The following is a 27,721-nucleotide window of genomic DNA, read 5'->3' on the forward strand; positions in this document are numbered from 1 at the left end:
GTGATTCAACCAGATATGGCAAGAGTTTTTGCAGGTTCTGGAGCTCCCAAACTAGCTCTCTTCTAGGTGGGATCTCCTCTCTCATTTTACTAAACCTACTGTCGTCTCCCTAAATTCCTTTATGCCTCATCAAGAATGCAGGTTTCCATTCAACTCTTTTAACTGAAGAATAATTAACTTAATATATTAGTTTTAGGTGCACAACATAGTGATTCAATATTTTATAGGTTACAAAATGACCACCTCTACAAGCCTAGTTATCATCTGTCACCATACAAAGTTATTACAATATTGATGACTATTAATTTTTCTTTAAATGTTTGATAGAATTCACCTATGAAGCCAACTGCTCTTCAACTTTTGTTTGTTGGAAGTTTTTTGATTACTAATTGAATTTCATTAGTAATCAGTCCATTCAGATTTTGTATTTCTCCATGATTCAGTCTTGAAAATTGTAAGTTTCTAGGAATTTATCCATTTCTTCGATGTTGTCCAATTTGTTGGCACAGTAGTCTCTTAGGATTCATTGCATTGATGTGGTATAAGTTGTTACTTTTCCTCTTTCCTTTCTCATTTTATTTATTTGGACTCTCTTTTTTTCATGATGAGTCTGACTTAAGGTTTTTCAATTTTGTTTACATTTTCAAAAAAAAAACTAGCTCGTAGTTTCATTGATCTTTTCTATTATTTTTTAGTCTCTATTTCATTTATTTCTGCCCTGATCTTTATGGTTTATTTCCTTCTACTAACTTTGGGTTTTGTTTGTTCTTCTTTTTCTAGCTCCTTTATATGTAAGAAAAGCATGATCCTCAAAAGGAAATCTATAAATTAGACTTCCTCAAAATTTAAAACTTTCACTCTGCAAAAGACCCTGTTAAGAGGAAGAAGACGAGCTATCAGTTGCATTATTTCCAATCTGACCTTTATTATTTCCTTCCTTTCACTAAGTCGAGGCTTGTTTTGTTCTTCTTTTTCTAGTCCCTTTAAATGTAAAGCTACATTTTTTTTAATTTGAGATTTTTCTTTTTTCTTGAAGTAGGCCTGTATCACTATAATCTCCCCTCTTGGAACTGCTTTTGCTGCATCCCATAGATTTTGGAAAGTTGTGTTTCCATTTTCATGTGTCTCAAGGTATTTTTTAATTTCCTCTTTGATTTCTTCGTTGATGCATTGGTTTTGTAGCATTTTGTTTAGTACCCCAGCTTTCTTTTCATTTCCTTTTGCATTGAATACCTTTTTCTATCCCTTCAGTATCACTCTGTTTGTCTTTAGATCTGAAGTGAGTCTCTTGTAGGCAGCATATAAATGGGTCTTGTTTTTTAATCCATTCAGCCATCTCTATTTTGATTGGAGCATTTAGTCAATTTATATTTAAAGTGGTTATTGATAAGGATGTACTTATTGCCATTTTGTTAATTATTTTCTGCTTGTTTTTGTAGTTATTCTCTATTCCTTTCTTCTCTTGGTTTCTTCCCTCGTAGTTTTCTTTTTTTTGTAGTATTTTGTTAATTTATTTTTTGGCTGCCTTGGGTCTTAGCTGCGGCGCGCGGGCTTCTCTCTAGTTGTGGCGTGTGGTCTCTCTAGTTGCAGCACACAGGCTCAGTAGTTCAGTAGTTGCAGCGCGCAGACTTAGTTGCCCCGTGGCATGTGGCATCTTAGTTCCCTGACCAGGGATCAAACACACGTCCCCTGCCTTCCAACACACTGGATCACCAGGGAAGTCTCTTCCCTTGTAGTTTGATGATTTTCTTTATGTTTGGGCTCCCTTATTTTTTGTTTATCTACTGTAGGTTTTGGGTTTGCAGTTACCATCAGGTTGATACGTGTGCACACATACACACACACACACACATTGATTTAATTTAGGCTGATAGTTGCTTAAGTTCAAATATATTCTGAAAATACTACATTTTTACTACCCCCCCAACACTTTTTTTTTTAAATTATTAGCACCTTTAATTATTATTTTTTTATTTTTTTGGCTGTGTTGGGTCTTCGTTTCTGTGCGAGGGCTTTCTCTAGTTGTGGCAAGTGGGGGCCACTCTTCATCGCCGTGCACGGGCCCCTCACTATCACGGCCTCTCTTGTTGCGGAGCACAGGCTCCAGATGCGCAGGCTCAGCAGTTGTGGCTCACGGGCCCAGTTGCTCCGCGGCACGTGGGATCCTCCCAGACCAGGGCTCGAACCCGTGTCCCCCGCATCGGCAGGCAGATTCTCAACCACTGTGCCACCAGGGAAGCCCGATTCTGACATGATATTTTACAACTTTATATTTTGTGTATCCCTTAGCTACTTATTGTAGTTATAGTTGATTTTACTACTTTTTGTCTTTTAACCTTCCTACTAGCTTTATAAGTGGCTGATTTACTATATATTTACCTTTACCAGTGAGATTTTTTTCTTTCATATATTTTCTTATTTCTAGCTATTGCCTTTTCTTTTCCACCTAAGAAGACGTTTTAACATTTCTTGTAAGGCCATTTTAGTGGTGCTGAACTCCTTTAGGTTTTGCTTGCCTGGGAAACTCCATCTCTCCTTCAATTCTGAATGATAACCTTGCCAGGCAGAGTATTCTTGGTTGGAAGTTTTTTTACTTTCAGTACTTTTAATATATCATGCCACCCCCTTCTGGCTTGCAGAGTTTCTGCTGAAAAATCAGCTAATAATTTTATGGGATTTTCCTTGTATATGATTAGTTGTTTTTCTCCTGCTGCCCATAATATTCTCTCTTTATCTTTTGCCATTTTACTTACATGTCTTGGTGTGGATCTCTTTGGGTTCACCTTGTTTGGGACTCTGTGATTCCTGTACCTAGATGTCTGTTTCCTCTCCCAGACTAGGGAAGTTTTCAGACATTATTTCTTTAAATAAAATTTTTGTCCCTTTCTCTCTCTCTTCTCCATCTGAGACCCCTACCCCTACTATGAGAATGTTAGTACTCCTGATGTCCCAGAGATCCCTTAAACTCTCATTTTTTAAAATTCTTCTTTTTTTCTGTTCTGATTGGGTGATTTCCACTATTCTGTCTTCCAGATCACTGATGTGTTCTAAGGTATCAACTAATCTGCTGTTAATTTCCTCTATTGTATTTTCCAATATTGTGTTTTTCAGTTCTCACTGGTTCTTTCTTATATTTTCTAACTCTTTGTTGAAGTTCTCACTGTGCTCCTCCATTCTTCTCCCTAGTTTGGTAAGCATCTTTATGACCATTTCTTTGAATTCTTTATCAGGTAAATTACTTATCTCCATTTCATTAAGATTTTTTTCTGCAGTTTTATCTTGTTCTTTCACTTGGAACATATTCCTCTGTCCCCATTTTGTTTGACTTTGTGTTTCTTTCTATACATCAGGCAAAACAGGTACCTCTCCCGGTCCTGAAGGCATAACCTCAGTTAAGAGCATCCCCTGTGTAGTCTGCGTGTGCCAGGCAGCTTTGGCAAGCCAGCTGGAGCCTAATAAGTCATGGGCCGCGGGGTCCTGGGGCACTGTACACTCAGGCTGCCTTGGTAGGACGCCTATAGCTTGTGTGGGCCAGAGGTATGCTGAGGTGGCCTTGGAAGGCCAGCTAGAGAACGTGGACTATGTTCTCACTTGTGCTATCAAGGTAAAGGAGGAAGACAAAAAATGGTGCTCTCTAGCACCTTCAACATTGGAGATAGTTCCAGCAGTTCCCTACCCATTTAGCAGACACTCTAGGGTTAGTAAGTGGATTTCCTTCATGTACAGTCTAGGTCCCCTTTAAACCACTGTTTTTTCTCTGTGCCCCAGGGGAGGCGGGTCTGTACACAGGCCCCTTAGTGATATCCCTCGCCATGGCAGTACACCACACTGAAGTGGGGTTCCCATCAATACTCTGTCTCTGTGTCTCCTACCAACCTCTATGTGGTCCTTGTATCATTTGTTGTGGAGAAGCTGTTTAATCAGACCTCAGTTCTTCTGCAAGAGGCATTGCTCTTTACGTAGCTGTAGATTCGGTGTGTCTGTGGGGAGGGGTGAGATCAGGGTCTTCCTACACCACCACCTTGACCAAATGTTGAGTTTTATGCTGGTTCAACCTTAGTCGCAAGAAGGCTATCAGAAGTAGTGGGGTTGCAAGCTCAAACAGCATATCCAGAAGGACAGAGCTATCCAAGTCTTAAATTCCACTGATGGAGCTAACTGGCACCTTTCCTAAGGAAAAAAGGCTTAACAATTGGGAATTCAGCCATTAATACTTCTTTCTTCCATGGGTTGACCCTACTCCAGTTTGTGTCTGCTTTGTGTCACTGTTCAGTTTCTTCACATCATTGTGTTCCATATTTTGGCCAGAATTAATAATTGGTATCTGTGAGAGATATCTGTTTATCCATACAGAGCTACTCTGCCACTACCAGAAGCAGAACTCCCCAACTAACTACTGAATATAGAACTGTGACAATATGATTTCATTCTAAAGACAAAAGGAACTTTAAACAAATATTTAACACTAGCTAGGTGTCTTTATTGTGATGGTTTGGTTTGCAAACTTGAAACTACGTGGATACAATGAAGACTGATCAACTGAGTACATAAACTGAGGATAATGGGAGCCACCTTTCTTTCTGTTGCAGCAAGAAATTAAAATACAAAAAGAGGAAGACTAGAATGATGTCTGTAGTCCAAAGTAAAACTAAAAGTATCAATATCAGTGCATGAAAACATAACACATATATTGGCTTTCTCTGCTAAAGGGCCTGGAAGCAGACATCCTGGTGGCAATGAGCACATCATACACCCAGATATTGCTTTCTAAATACCATATCCCACTAAAAGGAATCAGAACTCCTTGGAGAAATAACTGATTCCAGGGCTGGGGAAGGGACAGTGCAAAGTAAATAATGAACATCTTGTGAGAGCAGAAAGTAAGAAAGTGCTCAAGGTTGATGAAGACTTGTGAAAAGGTCTGCAGGAGCCACACAAAAGGGGTTCCCACTAGCCAATACTGGTACAAATTGGATATTAAAATAATGACAGTAAGAAAATATTCATGGAAAAAGAAAAAAAATAGTATATACTAATAAAAACAAATGAAAACAGAGCGTAGAAATGTAAACTTCTCCCTTACAGTAAAATGCCAACTAAAACATAGGAGGAATGATAGATCAGAACATCATGATTTTGAACCCATCATAGTAACATATCACTGAGCCAAGAATCATGAATGGATGTGGTGTAGGCAGAATTTCTAGGAATTTCTAAGATTTCATGACCCCGAATCTTCAGAACCTGTGAATGTGAGGAAATAACACTCTCATGGTTTTGCTACGTAAAATGGCACAGTTGACCTTAAAAATGGGAGCTCACTGGGGAGTGGTGACAAGGAGGGGGTCTAATCTAATCACATGAGACCTTTAAAGTAGAAAAATGACTCCAGCTCACGCAGAAGGTGCAGAGAAGCAAGCAAAAAGATAAGTCAGAGAAATTCAAAGCATGAGAAAGACACAATGTGTTTTTGCTGTCTTTGCAGATGGAGGGGGCCATGTGAGAGGAAATTAAGGAGCTGAGAGGATCCTGGCCAATAGTCAGCAAGAAATGGGGACCTCAGGCCTACAACCACAATGAACTGAATTCTGCCAACAACCTGAATGAGCATGGAAATGGATTTTTCCACAGAGTCTCCAGAAAGGAACATAGTCTTACTGTCACTTTGACTTAGGCCTTGTGATTCCCTGAGCAGAGCTCAGCAAAACCCACCTGGACTCCAAACCTACAGAACTATGAGATAATAAATTTGGGTTGGGACTTCCCTGGTGGTGCAGTGGTTAAGAATCCACCTGCCAATGTGGGGGATGCGGGTTTGATCCCTGCTCCAGGAAGACCCCACATGCTGCAGAGCAACTAAGCCCATGTGCCACAACTACTCAGCCTGCGCTCTAGAGTCCGCAAGCCACAACTACTGAGCCCGCATGCCACAACTAGTGAAGCCCGCACACCTAGAGTCCTAGAGTCCGTGCTCCGCAACAAGGGAAGCCACTGCAATGAGAAGCCTGCACACCACAACGAAGAGTAGACCTCGCTCGCCACAACTAGAGAAAGCCCATGTGCAGCAACAAAGACCCAATGCAGCCATAAATAAATAAATAATTTGGGTTGTTTTAAGCTGCCAAGTTTGTGGTAATTTGCAGTAAGAAACCATAAAAGCTAACTTCTGATGATGAAAAGAATACCTAAGTTTATTTCAAAGTAATCTTCAACAAATTACTTATTAGTTACAAAGGAATAAATCACACCTTTACAGTGGCTTAACCTAGAAAAACAACCATAACCAAATAACCTAAGTTAACATCACCAATAAACGGGGAGATTACATCACATGCCTTGTGATATGATGTATGGACAAGAACATAACGCCATTTACATGGCAATCCTGCCAAAAATTAAAAATCCCAATCTAATTATAACTAATCAGACAAATCCACATTGAGGGACAACCACCAAAATAATATATCTGTACATTTGAAAAATGTTATGGTTCCAGCTTGTTTCAGATTTGAAAAGGCTAAAGACCAAATAACTATATACATTGTGGCATCTTCAACTGGATCCTGGACTTGGGGGGGAAAGTTACCTATGAAAACACTGTTGGGGCAATTTATGAATTAAGACTACAGACTGTGGATTAGATAAAAGTACATATTTCATTTTATTCACCTATTTATCCCTCCCATTGTTATTTGTAACTTCCTGTATTTTGGTGTCACCATTCCGAATTATTTTCCTTCTCATTTAAGAAAACCCTTTAGTATTTCCTCTAGTGTCGGTGTGCTGACATCAAGTTCTCACTTTTTATCTTTATTCCACCTTCACTTTTCAAAGATGTTTTCACTGAGAAAACTTCGACGCTGGCAATTATTTTCACTTGTCACTTTAAATAAATCATTTCTTCATCATCCAGCTTCTAACATTCCTGTCATCAAATGAGCCATCAGTGTTATTGTTGTTCAGAAACATTCAACATTCAAAAAGCAACGACATTTTTCCTCTGGCTGCTCCTAAGATTGTTCTCTTTGTTTTCGTTCTTTAGGAGTTTAATTATGATATTCATAGTTGTAGTTTTCTATTTATCCTGCGTGGGGTTCACAGTGTTTCATGAATCTACGGCTTGATGTCTTTCTTCACTTTTATAAAATGCTCAGCAAGGGACTTCCCTGGTGGTCCGGTGGTAAAGAACCCGCCTTACAATGCAGGGGATGCAGGTTCGATCTCTGGTCAGGGAGCTAAGATCCCACATGCCACAGGGCAACTAAGCCCACGTGCCACAACTACTGAGCTTGCGCACCTCAACAAGAGAGCCTGCATGCCGCAAACTACAGAGCCCACGTGCCCTGGAGTCTGCGCGCCACAACTAGAGAAGAGAAAATCCTCACGCCACAACTAGAAAGAAGCCCAAGCACCACAATGAAAGAGCCGGCACACTGCAACTAAGTCCCAACACAGCCAAAAATAAACAAAATAAATAAATAATAAATAAATCTTTAAACAAAAAAAAAGAAAATGCTCAGTGAATATCTCGTCAAACTCAGCTTCTGACCCATTCTCTCTTTTCTCCTTCTGGTACTCTAATTACACATATGGCTGAACTTTTCACTGTGATCTACCACTCTTCACCCTTTTTGTACATATTGTGTTTGTGTGCAAGTACGTGTGTGTGTGTGTGTGTATTCACCTCTTATATATGTGGCTACCCTTAAAAACCTCAAAACAAATTATGGTAATCATCATATATGATACAAGATACTTTTAAAAAGGAAAAAGGGAGGTAGAGAGGAGATGTTGTTTTTTATTAAAAAAAATTTATGTACCAAATCTACTCAAAGAAGTTATCAAACAACATAAAAATGTAACTCATAATACACAAATAACTTCTAGGATAATATATTTCTGTACTATTCCTACAACTTCTAATACTACCTATTTTAAACAGTTAACATTCATCACCCACCTCTATAAAACATTTCCATTACACACAAAACCCTAAGTATATGCTTCTCTAAGCACCTATAACCATAAAACCTTACACTTCTTACTTATCTGAATTAAAACCTCAAGTATCAGATATTATCTAACTACTAGATACACAGGGGCTATTAAAGACTTTAATAACTGCACCTGCTCAAAAATAAACGGAAAATAGACTAGAAGATGTTACACATCCTTTTTCAATTTACCTGTGCTTTGGTTCATCGCAAGTCTTGGAGGAGAACTTGTTTCTTCAGATTCTTCTGATGAGTGTGCCAGAAAGTCATGAAGCTTCTGCACCAATGTATTCAACTTGCTTTCACTGTCAAAATAAAAATTTTAAGAATATCCTAACTTACCAGGTCATATATTAAATTAAATATAAAGCTTAACAAACTGAAAATATATGTACACTGTAAGTGGTCTGAAAGAATGCATACTCAAAATAAGAATTAAAGAAAATGAATTTTCTTTATTTCACTGAGGATATGAAAACATGAGTAACAAAATCTACCTGTACACTTATCTACAATCAAAGTATAATTCAAGGACTGTGATAAACCATAATGGAAAAGAATATGAAAAAGAATGCATATATATGCATATATGTATATCTGAATCACTTTGCTGTACACCTGAAACTAACACATTGTTAATCAACTATACTCCAATATAAAATTAAATTTTTTAAAAAAGTATAATTCAAGGACTGTGATAAACCATAATAGAAAAGAATATGAAAAAGAATGCATCTATATGCATATATGTATAACTGAATCACTTTGCTGTACAACAGAAATTAACACAACACTGTAAAATAACTATACTTGAATAAAATAAATTAAAAAATAAAAAAGTACTATTCAAGGAAAATGCTGGTAGTATGAGATTTTGCTTTACATCATTTAAAATAATAATCCAGTAATTTATCAAATATATTTCCTGAGCACTTAGTCTCTGGAAGCCTTCAGTAGTTCTTTTGTTTATTATTCTATTTTCTGCTTAGAACAGAATAAATGTATAAATGACAAACACTAAGATGAATAAAACATAGAACAGGACCTAGAAGAGCTCACAGATTCCCAAGGAAATATTTATGTAACTAAATTATTACAGCATATCCTATTAAGTTACGTAATAAGTGTATCTGTAATCCAACAAACAGGGTTAAAAAAGTTAAAAGTTTAAAATGCAGAAAATAAACATATACCCCATTTCTAATAAAAGATTTCCTAAACTTAAAAGCAAGAAAGAAAATAGATAAAACTGATTTCATTGGAATTCAAAACTTCTGTGTATGAAAAGATACCATCAAGAAAGTGAAGAGACAACCCACATAGCTGATGACAACTATTTTCAAACCATATATCTGAAAAGGCATTAATAATCCTTTTATAAAATATATACCCTTTTAATAATGTAAAGAATTCTTACAATTAAACAGTAAAAAAGCAAACCCAATTTGAAATGGGTTTTTTTTAAACATTTAACCTTACTAATTTTTTTTTTAAGTTTAATTTTTATTTATTTATTTATTTATTTATGGCTGTGCTGGGTCTTCGTTTCTGTGCGAGGGCTCTCTCTAGTTGTGGCAAGTGGGGGCCACTCTTCATCGCGGTGCGCGGGCCTCTCATTATCGCAGCCTCTCTTGTTGCGGAGCACAGGCTCCAGACGCGCAGGCTCAGTAATTGTGGCTCACGGGCCTAGTTGCTCCGCGGCATGTGGGATCCTCCCAGACCAGGGCTCGAACCCCTGTCCCCTGCATTGGCAGGCAGACTCTCAACCACTGCGCCACCAGGGAAGCCCCTGAAATGGGTTTTAAAGAACTTAGATATACAACAACTCAACAACAAAAAACCAAACAACCCAATTGAAAAATGGGCAGAAGACCTAAATAGACATTTCTCCAAAGAAGACATACAGATGGCCAGCAGGCACATGAAAAGATGCTCAACATCGCAAATTATTAGAGAAATGTAAATCAAAACTACAATGCAGTACCACCTCATACCAGTCAGAATGGCCATCATTAAAAAGTCTACAAATAACAAATGATGGAGAGGGTGTGGAGAAAAGGGAACCCTCCTACACTGTTGGTAGGAATATAAGTTGGTGTAGCCACTGTGGAAAACAGTATGGAGGTTCCTCAGAAAACTAAAATAGAATTACCATATGATCCAGCAATCCTACTCTTGGGCATATATCCAGACAAAACTATAATTCAAAAAGATACATGCACCCCTATGTTCATAGCAGCACTATTCACAATAGCCAAAACATGGAAACAACCTAAATGTCCACTGACAGATGAATGGATAAAGAAGATGTGGTACATATATACAATGAAATACTACTTAGCCATAAAAAAGAACAAAATCAGGCTTCCCTGGTGGCACAGTGGTTGAGAGTCTGCCTGCCAATGCAGGGGACACGGGTTCGAGCCCTGGTCTGAGAAGATCCCACATGCCGAAAAGCAACTAGGCCCGTGAGCCACAGTTACTGAGCCTGCGCGTCTGGAGCCTGTGCTCCGCAACAAGAGAGGTCACGACAGTGAGAGGCCCGCGCACCGCGATGAAGAGTGGCCCCCACTTGCCACAACTAGAGAAAGCCCTCGCACAGAAACGAAGACCCAACACAGCCATAAATAAATAAATAAATAAACCCAAAGTTTAAAAAAAAAAAAAAAGAAAGAAAAAAAATTATATTTAAAAAAAAAAGAACAAAAGAACAAAATCATGCCATTTGCAGCAACACGCATGCAACTAGAGATCACCATACTAAGTGAAGTAACTCAGGAAGAGAAAGACAAATACCACATGATATCACTTATATGTGGAATCTAAAATATGACATAAATGAACCTATGTATGAAACAAAAACAGAACCACAGACATAGAGAGCAGACTGGTGGTTGTCAAGGGGGAGGGGGTTGGGGGAGGGATAGGGTGGGAGGTTGGGGGTAGCAGATGTAAGATTTTATATATAGAATGGATAAACAACAAGGTCCTACTGTATAGCACAGAGAACTATATTCAATATCCTATGATAGACCATAATGGAAAAGAATATTTTTAAAAAAGAATGTATATATATGTATAACTGAATCACTTTGCTGTGCAGCAGAAATCAACACAACATTGTAAGTCAATTATACCTCGATAAAAAAAAGAAGTTAGATATACAATTCTAAGAATATACACAAATAGGAAGCACATGAAAAAATGCTCAAGATTGTTAATCATTAGAACAAAATATAAATCAAAACCACAATGAGATACTATTTTACACTCTTTAGAATGGATATGATAATAATTTTTTAAAAATAAGGGTTGGCAAGGATGTAAAGAAATTGGAACTCACATACATTGCTGGTGGGAATGTAAAATGGGACAGTCAGTATGAAAAACATTTTAGTAGTAATTCAAAAAGTTAAACACAGAGTTACCAAATAACCCAGCAATTCCACTCCTAGATATATACCCAAGAAAATGAAAACATATGCCCACACTCAAAAAACTATACACAAAAGTTCATAGCAGCAATATTCATAACAGCCAAAAAGTGAAAAGTACCCAAATATCCATTCAACTGATGAAGAGACAATGGGATATTATACCCCAATTAAAAGGAATGAAATATTCATCTATACTAAGCATGGATGAACCTTGGAAACTTTGTGCTAAAAAATGCAGACACAAATTCCTACATATTGGATGATTCCATTTATATATGTAAAATGTCCAAGTAGGCAAATCCACAAAGGCAGAAAGTAGATTAGTGGGTGCCAGGGGATAAAGGAAGGGGGAAATTGGGTGGTATGGGTTACCTTTTGGGGGCAATGAAAATATTCTAAAATTAGAAAGTGGTGACAATTGTACAATATTGTGCATTTAGTAAAAACTTTAAAAACTAAATTATATATTAAAATGGTTTAAATGGTTAATTTTATTTTATGTGAATTTCACCTCAATGGAAAATGCAAAATAGAGAAAGGAATTCAAGAATGTATCTGAGTAATAAAACTTTACATAAGAAATAAAACTTGTGCATGCAACCTCCAAAAACATAACCAAAATTTAATAGGCAAACTCATCTGAAAATAAAGAGATAAAGATTCTTATTATACTAAATAATACTGGGAATTCCCTGGTGGTCAAGTGGTTAGGACTCCATGCTTCCACTGCAGAGGGCACGGGTTTGATCCCTGGTGGGGGAACTAAGATCCCGCATGCCATGTGGCATGGCCAAAAAATAATAACAATACTAAATTCCCAGTAGATAAATGATTAAAAGACAAAAAAATTTTTAAAAAGGGAATATAACTGTGTAACAAAAGAAAATGGGAGAAAAAGCACTCCAACCTCACTAATCATCAAAAGAATGCACATTAAAACACTAGGAAACAGGTAACATCTCGGTCAGGCCTTCATGGGCCAGATACCACCCTGATTCAAGCAGGGTGCTGGGCTCCAAACCCAGTGGCCCCTCTGTACCATTTTTCTACGTTTGGTTAGGAAGAACCCAAGATATTTAGTGAATGAAAAAGAAATGAAATTAACAGGCATACTGCAACTAGACATTGTGTGTGGGATTTTGGTTGTTTTGATGGAGAGCGTTGTTTTAAATAATCTTGAAACAAACTTGACTCTAGAATATAGGTACCAAGAGGGTATGGTTTCTACTTTTTGCCATAACCTTCCTTTGGAAATGAGTCAGACGTACAAAAAAATTATCATCAAGTCACTCAGTATCCTTAATCTTCAATTAGAGAATGGAACCAGACGAAAAGATGCTACATGTCAACCAATGGCACACAATATTCCTGGTAACCAAAATTTAAAAATAAGAATGGACGATGTCATTCTACATCTTGTTCCATCAACAGATTACCAAACAGCAAAAGCGTTGTACTTTAGAAGTGAAAGAGTACAGCAAACCAGCATAATGATGATTATCGCACTCATTCCTAGAATTCACAGCAATCCAACCACAAAGCCAGCTATCACGTGAATTCATACTGCAGCTGAACAAGGTCAAGACTATGGATAAATCAATGAAGCCCATTAATAGTACCTCAATATGCAAAAATTAAAACAAGAGGATACAATCAGAACTTTTTTGTTCTCTGAAGGACAGCATTCTTAGGAATGAACATATTTGTGTAATATTACACATTATGAGACCAGCTAGAAGTCCAATGGTGAAAAAAAAATTGATACTTAAAAAATTTGCCCACTCATTTGAAAAATCTTCTCTAAGGGCAGATGTGATATTTGGAAATAGCCAAATGTCATTTAGAGTCAAGTATGGTGAATAATGAAAGATTATCAGGTGCATTAAAATTAGTTTTTGCCAAAATCCAAAGTATTCCTGAAGACTTAATTTCTTGCATGTCTTCTAAATTGGTTACAAAAGGAGAGTTCTTGAAGTATCCTCAGGAATGACTTCATCATTGGTTTCAGTATGGCCTCCAAGGGTGACTATTTAGAAGGGAAATATTCATTCATTTATAAAAGCTCTGATGTCAGCTTTTAAAATCTGCCTCATTTCTAGAGTCATACATTGGAGATGGTCCTTGGAATTAAGTCTTATTTGTGGAAATGATATTTTAAACACACCAAATAAACTGTTTAAAAGACAACACTTATCAACCCTTTTGTAAATTGAAGGATCTTTTCCTAAGGCAAAACTGCACACATTAACTTATCAGTTTTATAATTGTGAACTATTCTAAGTTATTTTTATTAAATCCAGACGTGGCTGTCACTCTCTTCCTCCTCCACCAAAATGTGAAGCTTACTCCACCAGTACTATACATTACTTAATTCTAGGTTCTAGGTATAAGTCCTTAAAATGATCCTCAAGAGTAGTTAAAAATCTTGATTGAAGAAGAATCTGATCAGCCTTCATACTCACAAACACACAATTACAACATGGGCTTGATGTAAATGACCAATGACATCTAATCTACCTATCTTCAAGAGGAACAAAAAAATTCTAAATTCCTAATGTAAGTTAACCATATCATAAATGACTGGATTTCAGACAAGTTTTAAGTACTAATGTCACTGTTTTTAACTATGGGCCATTTTCTTCACCCTGAATGTTTTATAACATTTCTTCCATGAGAAATGTGGAGTTCTAAAAATTACTAGTGTTTCACCTCTTTTGCATTATTTGGAGAAGTATATGTGTAAAGGAGCTGGCCTTTTTTAAATTAAACTTTTCATTTTGAGATAATCGTAGATTCACATGCAGTTGTAAGAAAGATCCTGTGTATGCATTACCCAGTATTCCACAATGGTAACATCTTAAACTATTTTTCGGGAATTCCCTGGTTGGCCAGTGGTTAGGACACAGTGCTTTCCCTACTGTGGGCCCAAATTCAATCCCTGTTTGGGGCACTAATATCCCACGAGCCTCACGGCATGGCCAAACAAAAACAAAACAAAGGGATTAACCAAGATGGCGGAGTAGAAGGACGTGCTCTCACTCCCTCTTGCAAGAGCACCAGAATCACAACTGGCTGCTGGGCAATCATCGACAGGAAGACACTGGAACTCACCAAGGAGGATACGCCACGTCCAAGGACAGAGGAGAAGCCACAGTGAGATGGTAGGAGGGGCGCAATCACATCAAGCCTCTTAGATAGCCTCAACCACCAAAAGACAGACAGCAGAAGCAAGAAAAACTACAATCCTGCAGCCGGTGGACCAAAACCCACAGTTACAGAAAGACAGACAAGATGAAAAGGCAGAGGGCTATATATCAGATGAAGGAACAAGAAAAAACCCCAGAAACACAACTAAATGAAGTGGAGATAGGCAACCTTCCAGAAAAAGAATTCAGAATAATGATAGTGAAGATGATCCAGGACCTCGGAATAAGAATGGAGGCAAAGATTGAGAAGATGCAAGAAATGATTAACAAAGACCTAGAAGAATTAAAGAACAAACAAACAGAGATGACCAATACAATAACTGAAATGAAAACTACACTAGAAGGAATCAATAGCAGAATAACTGAGGCAGAAGAACGGATAAGTGACCTGGAAGACAGAATGGTGGAATTCACTGCTGCGGAACAGACTAAAGAAAAAGAATGAGAAGAAATGAAGACAGCCTAAGAGACCTCTGGGACAACATTAAATGCAACAACATTCGCATTATAGGGGTCCCAGAAGGAGAAGAGAGAGAGAAAGGGCCAGAGAAAATATTTGAAGAGATTATAGTCGAAAACTTCCCTAACATAGGAAAGGAAATAGCCATCCAAGTCCAGGAAGCGCAGAGAGTCCCATACAGGATAAACCCAAGGAGAAACACGCCGAGACACATAGTAATCAAAATGGCAAAAATTAAAGACAAAGAAAAATTATTGAAAGCAGCAAGGGAAAAACGACAAATAACATACAAGGGAACTCCCATAAGGTTAACAGCTGATTTCTCAGCAGAAACTCTACAAGCCAGAAGGGAGTGGCATGATATACTTAAAGTGATGAAAGGGAAGAACCTACAACCAAGATTACTCTACCCGGCAAGGATCTCATTTAGATTTGATGGAGAAATCAAAAGCTTTACAGACAAGCAAAAGCTAAGAGAATTCAGCACCACCAAACCAGCTCTACAACAAATGCTAAAGGAACTTCTCTAAGTGGGAAACACAAGAGAAGAAAAGGACCTACAAAAACAAACCCAAAACAATTAAGAAAATGGTCTTAGGAACATACATATCGATAACTACCTTAAACGTGAATGGATTAAATGCTCCCACCAAAAGACACAGGCTTGCTGAATGGATACAAAACCAAGACCCATATATATGCTGTCTACAAGAGACCCACTTTAGACCTAGGGACACATACAGACTGAAAGTGAGGGGATGGAAAAAGATATTCCATGCAAATGGAAATCAAAAGAAAGCTGGAGTAGCTATACTCATATCAGATAAAATAGACTTTAAAGTAAAGAATGTTACAAGAGACAAAGAAGGACACTACATAATGATCAAGGGATCAATCCAAGAAGAAGATATAACAATTATAAATATATATGCACCCAACATAGGAGCACCTCAATACATAAGGCAACTGCTAACAGCCATAAAAGAGGAAATTGACAGTAACACAATAATAGTGGGGGCCTTTAACACCTCACTTACACCAATGGACAGATCATCCAAAACGAAAATAAATAAGGAAACAGAAGCTTTAAATGACACAATAGACCAGATAGATTTAATTGATATTTATAGGACATTCCATCCAAAAACAGCAGATTACACGTTCTTCTCAAGTGCGCACGGAACATTCTCCAGGATAGATCATATCTTGGGTCACAAATCAAGCCTCAGTAAATTTAAGAAAATTGAAATCATATGAAGCATCTTTTCTGACCACAATGCTATGAGATTAGAAATGAATTACAGGGAAAAAAATGTAAAAAAGACAAACACATGGAGGCTAAACAATACGTTACTAAATAACCAAGAGATCACTGAAGAAATCAAAGAGGAAATCAAAAAATACCTAGAGACAAATGACAATGAAAACACGACGACCCAAAACCTATGGGATGCAGCAAAAGCAGTTCTAAGAGGGAAGTTTATAGCTATACAAGCCTACCTAAAGAAACAAGAAAAATCTCAAGTAAACAATCTAACCTTACACCTAAAGAAACTAGAGAAAGAAGAACAAACAAAACCCAAAGTTAGCAGAAGGAAAGAAATCATAAAGATCAGAGCAGAAATAAATGAAATAGAAACAAAGAAAACAATAGCAAAGATCAATAAAACTAAAAGCTGGTTCTTTGAGAAGATAAACAAAATTGATAAGCCATTAGCCAGACTCATCAAGAAAAAGAGGGAGAGGACTCAAATCAATAAAATCAGAAATGAAAAAGAAGAAGTTACAACAGACACTGCAGAAATACAAAGCATCCTAAGAGACTACTACAAACAACTTTATGCCAATAAAATGGACAACCTGGAAGAAATGGACAAATTCTTAGAAAGGTATAACCTTCCAAGACTGAACCAGGAAGAAACAGAAAATATGAACAGACCAATCACAAACAATGAAATTGAAACTGTGATTAAAAATCTTCCAACAAACAAAAGTCCAGGACCAGATGGCTTCACAGGTGAATTCTATCAAACATTTAGAGAAGAGCTAACACCTATCCTTCTCAAACTCTTCCAAAAAATTGTAGAGGAAGGAACACTCCCAAACTCATTCTATGAGGCCACCATCACCCTGATACCAAAACCAGACAAAGACACTACAAAGAAAGAAAATTACAGACCAATATCACTGATGAATATAGATGCAAAAATCCTCAACAAAATACTAGCAAACAGAATCCAACAACACATTAAAAGGATCATACACCACGATCAAGTGGGATTTATCCCAGGGATGCAAGGATTCTTCAATATACGCAAATCAATCAATGTGATACACCATATTAACAAATTGAAGAAGAAAAACCATATGATCATCTCAATAGATGCAGAAAAAACTTTTGACAAAATTCAACACCCATTTATGATAAAAACTCTCCAGAAAGTGGGCATAGAGGGAACCTACCTCAACATAATAAAGGCCATATATGACAAACCCACAGCAAACATCATTCTCAATGGTGAAAAACTGAAAGCATTTCCTCTAAGATCAGGAACGAGACAAGGATGTCCACTCTCACCACTATTATTCAACATAGTTCTGGAAGTCCTAGCCACGGCAATCAGAGAAGAAAAAGAAATAAAAGGAATACAAATTGGAAAAGAAGAAGTAAAACTGTCACTGTTTGCAGATGACATGATATTATACATAGAGAATCCTAAAACTGCCACCAGAAAACTGCTAGAGCTAATTAATGAATATGGTAAAGTTGCAGGATACAAAATTAATGCACAGAAATCTCTTGCATTCCTATACACTAATGATGAAAAATCTGAAACAGAAATTATGGAAACACTCCCATTTACCATTGCAACAAAAAGAATAAAATACCTAGGAATAAACCTACCTAGGGGAGACAAAAGACCTGTATGCAGAAAACTATAAGACACTGATGAATGAAATTAAAGATGAAACCAACAGATGGAGAGATATACCATGTTCTTGGATTGGAAGAATCAACATTGTGAAAATGACTATACTACCCAAAGCAATCTACAGATTCAATGCAATCCCTATCAAATTACCAATGGCATTTTTTACGGAGCTAGAACAAATCATCTTAAAATTTGTATGGAGACACAAAAGACCCCGAATAGCCAAAGCAGTCTTGAGGCAAAAAAATGGAGCTGGAGGAATCAGACTCCCTGACTTCAGACTATACTACAAAGCTACAGTAATCAAGACAATATGGTACTGGCACAAAAACAGAAACATAGATCAATGGAACAAGATAGAAAGCCCAGAGATTAACCCACGCACCTATGGTCAACTAATCTATGACAAAGGAGGCAAAGATATACAATGGAGAAAAGACAGTCTCTTCAATAAGTGGTGCTGGGAAAACTGAACAGCTACATGTAAAAGAATGAAATTAGAATACTCCCTAACACCATACACAAAAATAAACTCAAAATGGATTCGAGACCTAAATGTAAGACTGGACACTATAAAACTCTTAGAGGAAAACATAGGAAGAACACTCTTTGACATAAATCACAGCAAGATCTTTTTTGATCCACCTCCTAGAGTAATGGAAATAAAAACAAAAATAAACAAATGGGACCTAATGAAACTTCAAAGCTTTTGCACAGGAAAGGAAACCATAAACAAGACGAAAAGACAACCCTCAGAATGGGAGAAAATATTTGCAAACGAATCAACGGACAAAGGATTAATCTGCAAAATATATAAAGAGCTCACTCAGCTCAATATTAAAGAAACAAACACCCCAATCCAAAAACGGGCAGAAGACCTAAATAGACATTTCTCCAAAGAAGACATACAGACGGCCACGAAGCACATGAAAAGATGCTCAACATCACTAATTATTAGAGAAATGCAAATCAAAACTACAATGAGGTATCACCTCACACCAGTTAGAATGGGCATCATCAGAAAATCTACAAACAACAAACGCTGGAGAGGGTGTGGAGAAAAGGGAACCCTCTTGCACTGTTGGTGGGAATGTAAATTGATACAGCCACTATGGAGAACAATATGGAGGTTCCTTAAAAAACTAAAAATAGAATTACCATATGACCCAGCAATCCCACTACTGGGCATATACCCAGAGAAAACCATAATTCAAAAAGACACATGCACCCGAATGTTCATTGCAGCACTATTTACAATAGCCAGGTCATGGAAGCAACCTAAATGCCCATCAACAGACGAATGGATAAAGAAGTTGTGGTACATATATACAATGTAATATTACTCAGCTATAAAAAGGAACGAAATTGAGCCATTTGTTGAGACGTGGATGGATCTAGACACTGTCATACAGAGTGAAGTAAGTCAGAAAGAGAAAAACAAATATCGTATATTAACGCATGTATGTGGAACCTAGAAAAATGGTACAGATGAGCCAGTTTGCAGGGCAGAAGTTGAGACACAGATGTAGAGAACGGACATATGGACACCAAGGGGGGAAAACTGCGGTGGTTTGGGGATGGTGCTGTGCTGAATTGGGCGATTGGGATTGACATGTATACACTGATGTGTATAAAATTGATGCCTAATAAGAACCTGCAGTATAAAAAAGCAAACAAACAAAACAACTAATACTAAACTTTCATTGGGTTATTTGTATGGAAATATGTTAATATAAATGTTTCAGACATTACATGAAATTTCTAAAAATCTTATATGTTCTGGTATAATGTTATAAGTCATAATCCTAGTTATTACCTTAAAATGTATATCTCAGAAATAACTAATTTTCTTGTCAACTGCATTAATATGAACTTTAATCAAATCTTTAACTGTGGTCATTTTTAAGTCTTTTGTCATTTACAGACAGTTCTGGGTGTACTCTGATGCTTTTGCAAATATGTTCCTATAAAAGGATTTCATCTTTAAGAAATTCATGGAAAAGACTCTTACAAGTACAGGTTTCTGGTAACTGACTGTACTGCTGAACTGAATGAATAAGCATTTTCAGAACTCTAATGAAAAACTGATGAACTCATAAAAGTGCTAACAAAAGATCAAGATGAAAAAAAAATTTAATTACATGGGACTGAGTGATCTGATGAAGATGAGTATAATTTTTGTGACTTTCTGTCTGAATTAAAAAAAAAATCCAACAAGGACTCAGAGGCAAAGAATATACAAATCAATTTTCACTGCAAAGTAAAGGAGCTGTTACAGTGGAGGATTACTGGACTGAATGTCAATATTATGACATAGTATGAGTGTGTTTCATGTTTGGTAATTGCAATCATTGTTGCTTTTGTTGTGGTAATCCGTGTACAATGCTTGGTGTCAGTCTATTTATCTCTTGTAAAAATAAAATACAGTGTGTGTGTGTGAAAAAAAAAAAAACTCCAAGCAAACTAGGAATAGAAAAGGAACATACTGAAACTCATAAAGATGATCTACAAACAACCTATACCGACATTATAAAAAAAAAAAAAAAGAGTCTGGGCTGGGTATCTGTAGCTCTAACTGCACGCTGTCCTTTACAATTTGCTCACGATGTTCATTTTGGCCTGACTTTAAGGGGGAAGACAGCACACCATGATCTACCTCAGGCCTACTCATTACCTAAAGGAATCACTGGCCAGTCACAAAAACCAGTAACTAATTTAGCTTCTGAATTTAGTACATGCCCTACACTCAGGTCAGACTTGCTTTCTCTGCACACACATTGTTTTGTTCTGGAACATAAAGCTTTCTATATAGATGCCAAGGGGAAGCACAGAATTAGCGTCCTCATCTATGTAGCTCCCAGATTGAAAACAAAGAAACAAAAAAACCACCCAAAAGCCCAGAACCCTTAAGTCCTCACTTAATAGCAGGCTTATATGAATTCTCATCAGAGCAGTTGTTGGTGAGTTTAGGTAGGATAGGACAAGTGTCTTTGCCTGAAGCCATCACTGCCAGTAGTGACAGGAATTCTCATCTAGAACTTCACTAGTCTACTAGTCTAATTACGATGTCATTGCTGCCTCAGATCTAACAATGTTTTGCTAATTTCATAGCAACCCATAGCAGTTACTTTAGCAGTTAATTAAGAGTGTGGCACTTAGAGCTATTTCCGTTGTTTTTAATACACCTTGAGTACATCATCATTCTTATCATGAACACTTAAAAAATAAGGATGCTTGCAGATATATTACAAATTTGACAGATACTAGAAAATATATTGGACTAAAGAATTATTATTCACAAATAATCACTTCAAATTAACACTATTTACCCTTAGCTGATTTTCCTCTTTACATACTGCACGTGGTTGATATGTGTCCCATTTATGTTTCACCATTACTTAGACACACTTTAAGGTGTAAATCAAACTTGCCTAAACCCAAACCAATCCAACCCATTTTATCTCCTAAGATTTGAGTTATATCGCAGAATATTTTAGGTAACAAAACTCATTTTAATAAAGAAAGGTTATGAGTGAGGATGAGCACCTAAATTACTAGGCCAGAGACATGGAGGGTTATTACTGCTAATACTCCTAGCCAGGAGGAGGAAAAATGTTAGCCTGAGCAGGAAGAATGACTGCAATGTACACTGCCTTGGTGAGAGTACTAACTGAATACATATCCGGCAACAGTCTGGAGAGAACTTCCTAGATCTGGATAGTCAGAAAGGTTTAGAGAAGAGTAATGTTAATACACAAAACTTTACAGAACCTTAAAAACTGAAGCATTGGTTTCTACATATAACATTAGGACGTACTACAATCCAGAAACCTGGTTTGCAAATGTTAAGGAAATAACAATTGATGAAAACAATCCGGGAAGGGGGGAATGAGGGAGGAGCAATCCACTGAAGATGAAGTAGCCTGAGGCATTAATGTCCTTCAAAAACTGTAGCTTTCACTAGAAAAATTAGCAATATTTACATGAGTAAGTAGCATTTAGATTTCTGAATGTTGATTATCTTTCCTGATATAGTATACCTTTAAAATCACCTTACATAAAATAATCTCAGGGACTGCGGTGATCATTTTACAAGGCATAAAAATACTGAATCACTATGTTGTATACGTGAAACTAATGTAATATTGTAAATCAATTATACTTCAATTTTTAAAAATTCTTTAAGTAAATAAATAAATGGTTAAAAAATCAAAAAAAAACAAAAAACAAAACAAAACAAAAACTATTTTTCATTTTCACCCATTCATCTACCTGCTCGCACAGATGGGTGGCTGTCTTCTAGCAATGGACCATATAGATTCTCTAAAATTTGGACATATGTTCATGAGTATACTGACCAAAAATGGTCTTTTTTATAAACAAATAATTGGTAATTAACTTTACACTTTTGTTCACTTAACAACTGTTTAAAATAGCATATTATAATCCAAACTGGAAAGGAAGAGTAAACTTATCTTTGTCCACAGATGACATCTTACATGTAGAAAACCTTAAAGATACCACAAAAAATTCTTAACAGTTAATACACAAATTCAGTAAAGTTGGTGGATACAAAATTCACACTCAAAAATCAGCTGCATTTTTCCATGCTAACAATGAACAATCCAAAAAGGAAATTAAAAAAACAATGCCATTTACAATAGCATCAAGAAGAATTAAGTATTTAAGAATAAATTTAACCAAGGAGTTGAAAGACTTATGGAAAGCTGCAAAACAGCAATACTTTCACTGCTGAAAGAAATTAAAGACAAAAACAAATATTGTTAAGATGACAATACTACCCAAAGTGATCTAGAGATTCAATTCAACTCCTATCAAAATCCCAAGTTTTTTCACAGACATAGTAAACTCCATCCTAAAATTCATGATGAATCTCAAGGAATCTTGAACAGCCAAAACAGTTGTGAAATACAACAAAATTAAAGAACTCACAATTCCTGACCTCAAAACTAACTGCAAAAGCAACAAGGATTTACTGTATAACACAGAGAACTACATTCAATATCATGTAATAACCTATAATGGAAAATAATCTGAAAAAAATATATATATATATAAAAACTGAACTACCTTCCTGTAAACCTGAAACTAACACAATATGGTAAATCAACTATACTTAAATTTAAAAAAAAAAACTAACTGCAGAGCTAAAATAATCAAAACAGTATGGTACTGGCAAAAGGACAATCATATAGAACAATGGAATAGAGAACCCAGAAATAAAGCCTTGCATATATGTGGTCAACTGATTTTCAAGAAGGGTATCAACAACATTCAATGGGAAAAGGACAGTCTTTTCAACATGGGGTGCTGGGAAAAATGAATAACCAAATGCAAAAGAATAAAGTGGACACCTGCGTCACACCACATACAAAAATTAACTCAAGATGCATCAAAGACTTAAAAATAGTAGCTAAAACTATGAAACTCTTTAAAGAAAATAGAGGGGGAATCTTCATGACATTGGATTTGGTCATGCTTTCCTGAATATGATACCGAAAGCAGAGACAACAACAAAAAAATAAACTGGATTTCATCAAAATGAAAAACTTTTGTGCATCAAAGGTCACTATCAAGAGAAAAAAAGACAATCCACAAAATGGGAGAAAGTATTTCTGAATCATATATCTGAAATGGTATTGATAACCAGAAAACATAAAGAAATCCTATAACTCAACTACAAAAAAACCAAACAACCAAATACAAAAATGGGCAAAGGCACAGCAATCAGATAAGAAAAAGAAATAAAAGGTATCCGAATTGGAAGAGAAGAGGTAAAATTGTGATTATATGCAGATGACATGATACTCTATACAAATATTCCTAAAGAGGCCACAAAAAAACTATTAGAACTAATAAATGAATTGAGCAAGGTAGAAAGATACAAGATTAATATACAGATAGTTATTGCATTTCTGGGGACTTCCCTGGTGGTCCAGTGGCTAAGACTCTGCGCTCCCAATGCAGGGGGCCCTGGTTCGATCCCTGGTCACGGAACTAGATCCCACATGCCGCAACTAAAAAGATCCCACATGCCGCAACTAAAGATCCTGCATGCCACAACGAAGATCCCGCGTGCCGCAACTAAGACCCGATGCAGCCAAATAAGTAAATAAATATTTTTTAAAAAAAGAAAAAAGAAATCTGTTGCACTTCTTTACACTAATAATGAAATATCAGAAAGAGAAAGTAAAAATATCCGATTTAAAATAGCATCCAAGGAGTTCCCAAGCAGTCCAGTGGTTAGGACTCAGTGTTTTCACTGCCGTGGCCTGGGTTCAATCCCTGTTCTGAAACCAAGATCCTGCAAACCGAACGGTGCACCCAAAGAAACAAACAAAACTTAAAATTAAGATAATTTTTAAAAATAAATAATATATTATAGCATACAAAAAAATAAAATACCTAGGAAAAAAACCTAGGAGGTGAAAGACCTATACCCTAAGAACTATAAAACACGGAAAAAGGAAACTGAGAACTAGGAAAAAGGAAACTGAAGTTGACTCAAAGAAATGGAAAGATATTCCATGCTCTTGGTTTGGAAGAATAAATATTGGTAAAATGGCCATACTATCCTAAGCAGTCTACAGATTTAATATGATCCTTATAAAATTACCCATGACATTCTTCACAGGACTAGACTACATAATCCTAAAAGTAACAGGGAACCACAAAAGACCTGGAATTGCCAAAGCAATCCTAAGGGAAAAGAACAAAGCTGGAGGCATAACTCTCCCAAATTTCAAACAATACTATAAAGCTACAGTAATAAAAAAGTGTGATACTGGCACAAAAACAGACATATAGATCAATGTAACACAATAGAGAGCCCAGAAATAAACCCACACACCTAGGGTCAATCAACCTTCAACAAAGGAGGCAAGAATATATAATGGAGAAAAGACAGTCTCTTCAACAAGTGGTGTTGGGAAAGCTGGACAACCTCATGTAAATCAATGAAGTTATTAGAACATTCCCTCATACCATGTACAAAAAAAAACGTAAAATAAAGACCTAAACATGAGACATGACACCATAAAACTCCTAGAAGAGAGCATAGGTAAAACATTCTCTGACATAAATCATACCAATGTTTTCTTAGGTCACTCTGCCAAGGCAATAGAAATAAAAACAAAAATAATAAAATGGGACCTAATCAAACTTAAAACCTTTTACACAACAAAGGAAACCATGAACAAAGTAAAAAGAAAACCTACGGACTCAGAAAAAACATGTGCATGTGATGCGACCAACAAGGGATTAATGTCAAAAACATACAAACAGCTCATACAACTCAATAGAAAAAAAACAAACAACCCAATCAAAAAATGAGCAGAAGACCTAAACAGACATTTCTCCAAAAAAGAAATGGACAACAGGCACATGAAAAGATGCTCAACATTGTTAATTATTAGAGAAAAGCAAATCAAAACTACAATGAGGTATCACCTCACACCAGTCAGAATGGCCATCAGCAAAAGTCTACAAATAGTAAATGCTGGAGAGGATGTGGAGAAAAGGGAACCTTCCTATACTGATGGTGGGAATGTAAACTGGTGCAGCCACTATAAAAAACAGTATGGAGGTTCCTTCAAAAGCTAAAACTACAGTTACCATACAAATCCAGCAATCCCACTCCTGGGCATATATCTGGAAAAGACGAAAACTCTAATTCAAAAACATACATGCAGCACAATGTTCATAACAGGACGATTTACAATAGCCAAGACATAGAAGCAACCTAATTGTCCATCAACAGATGAATGGATAAAGAACATGTGGTACATATACACAATGGTATATCACTCAGCCATAAAAAAGGAATGAAATAATGCCATTTGCAGCAACATGGATGGAGCTAGAGATTATCATACTGAAACAGAAAAAGGCTAATATTATATAATACTATGTTTGTGTGAAATCTAAAAAATAATACAAATGAATCTAAATATAAAATAGAAACAAACTCACAGACATAGAAAACAAACATGGTTACCAAAGGGTAAGGGGGAGGGATAAATTAGGAGTACGGGATTATGAGATACACACCACTATATATAAAACAAACAACAAGGATTTACTGTATAGCACAGGGAACAATACTGAATATCTTGTATTAACCTATAATGGAAAAGAATCTGAGAAATAATACATATATACATACACATGTATACATATGGGGTTGGCCAAAGAGTTCGTTCGGTTTTTTGCGTAAGATGGCTCTAGTAGCACTTAGTCGTCTTTAACTTCATTCAAAACAATTTTGTTAGACTGTATTGTGACAGCTGTCATATCAGCATGCATTTAAAAAAAGACTTACTAAAATTGGTGAATTTTTGTGTAGCCATTTTAATATTGAACATGGATAAAAAAAAAGCAACATTTTTGGCATAATATGCTTTATTATTTCAAGAAAGGTAAAAATGCAACTGAAATGCACAAAAAGATATGTTCCGTGTATGGAGAAGGTGCTGTGACTGATCAAATGTGTCAAAAGTGATTTACCAAGTTTCGTGTTACAGATTTCTTGCTGGATGATGCTCCACGATCGGGTAGGCCAGTTGAAGTTGATAGCGATCAAGGCATTAATTGAGAACAATCAACATTATACCACGTGGGAGACAGCCAACATACTCAAAATGTCCAAATCAAGCGTTGAAAATCATCTGCACCAGCTTGGTTATGTGAATTGCTTTGATGTTTGGGTTCCACATAACTTAAGCGAAAAAAACCTTCTTGACAGTGTTTCCACATGCGATTCTCTACTTAAACGTAATGAAAATGTTCCATTTTTAAAACAAATTGTGACAGGCGATGAAAAGTGGATACTGTACAACAATGTGGAACAGAAGAGATTGTGGGGCAAGTGAAATGAACCACCACTAGCCACACCAAAGGTCAGTCTTCATCCAAAGAAGGTGATGTTGTGTATATGGTGGGATTGGAAGGGAGTCCTCTATTATGAGCTCCTTCCGGAAAACCAAACGATTAATTCCAACAAGTTCTGCTCCCAATTAGACCAACTGAAAGTGGCACTCGACGAAAAGCGTCCAGAATTAGTCAACAGAAAACGCATAATCTTCCATCAGGATAACGCAAGCCAGCATGTTTCTTTGATGACCAGGCAAAAACTGTTACAGCTTGGCTGGGAAGTTCTGATTCATCTGCTGCATTCACCAGATATTGCATCTTCAGATTTCCATTTATTTTGGTCTTTACAAAATTCTCTTAATGGAAATAATTTCGGCTCCCTGAAAGACTGTAAAAGGCACATGGAACAGTTCTTTGCTCAAAAAGATAAAAAGTTTTGGGAAGACAGAATTATGAAGTTGCCTGAAAAATGGCAGACAGTAATGGAACAAAACGGTGACTACATTGTTCAATACAGTTCTTGGTGAAAATTAAAAATGTGTCTTTTATTTTTACTTAAAAACTGAAGGAACATTTTGGCCAACCCATTATATACACATATATATATGTGTATGTATATATATGTATGTATATGTATAACTGAATCACTTTTCTGTACACCTGAAAGGAACACAATATTTTAAATCAACATACTTAAAAAAAAAATAAAATAAAATATGCAGTTCAACAAAAAAAATTTAATGGGCAAAGGACTTGAATAGACATTTCTCCAAAGACATACAAATATCCAATAAACACA

At 36.4% G+C, this 27,721-nt stretch overlaps 1 protein-coding gene across 8 annotated transcripts in view; it reads right to left on the reverse strand.

Annotated features, from left to right (window-relative positions):
* Window positions 1-27,721, reverse strand: part of ATRX (ATRX chromatin remodeler) — a 254,434-nt gene that overhangs the window by 190,597 nt on the left and 36,116 nt on the right. For all 8 annotated transcript variants that reach the window (XM_068534190.1, XM_068534186.1, XM_068534185.1 and 5 more), the window contains one exon: window positions 8,187-8,299. In XM_068534190.1, coding sequence (XP_068390291.1) covers window positions 8,187-8,299 — 113 coding nt within the window. The remainder of the gene's footprint in view (window positions 1-8,186; window positions 8,300-27,721) is intronic.

Source organism: Eschrichtius robustus, chromosome X, assembly GCF_028021215.1.
Source record: "Eschrichtius robustus isolate mEscRob2 chromosome X, mEscRob2.pri, whole genome shotgun sequence".
Classification (NCBI taxonomy): domain Eukaryota; kingdom Metazoa; phylum Chordata; class Mammalia; order Artiodactyla; family Eschrichtiidae; genus Eschrichtius; species Eschrichtius robustus.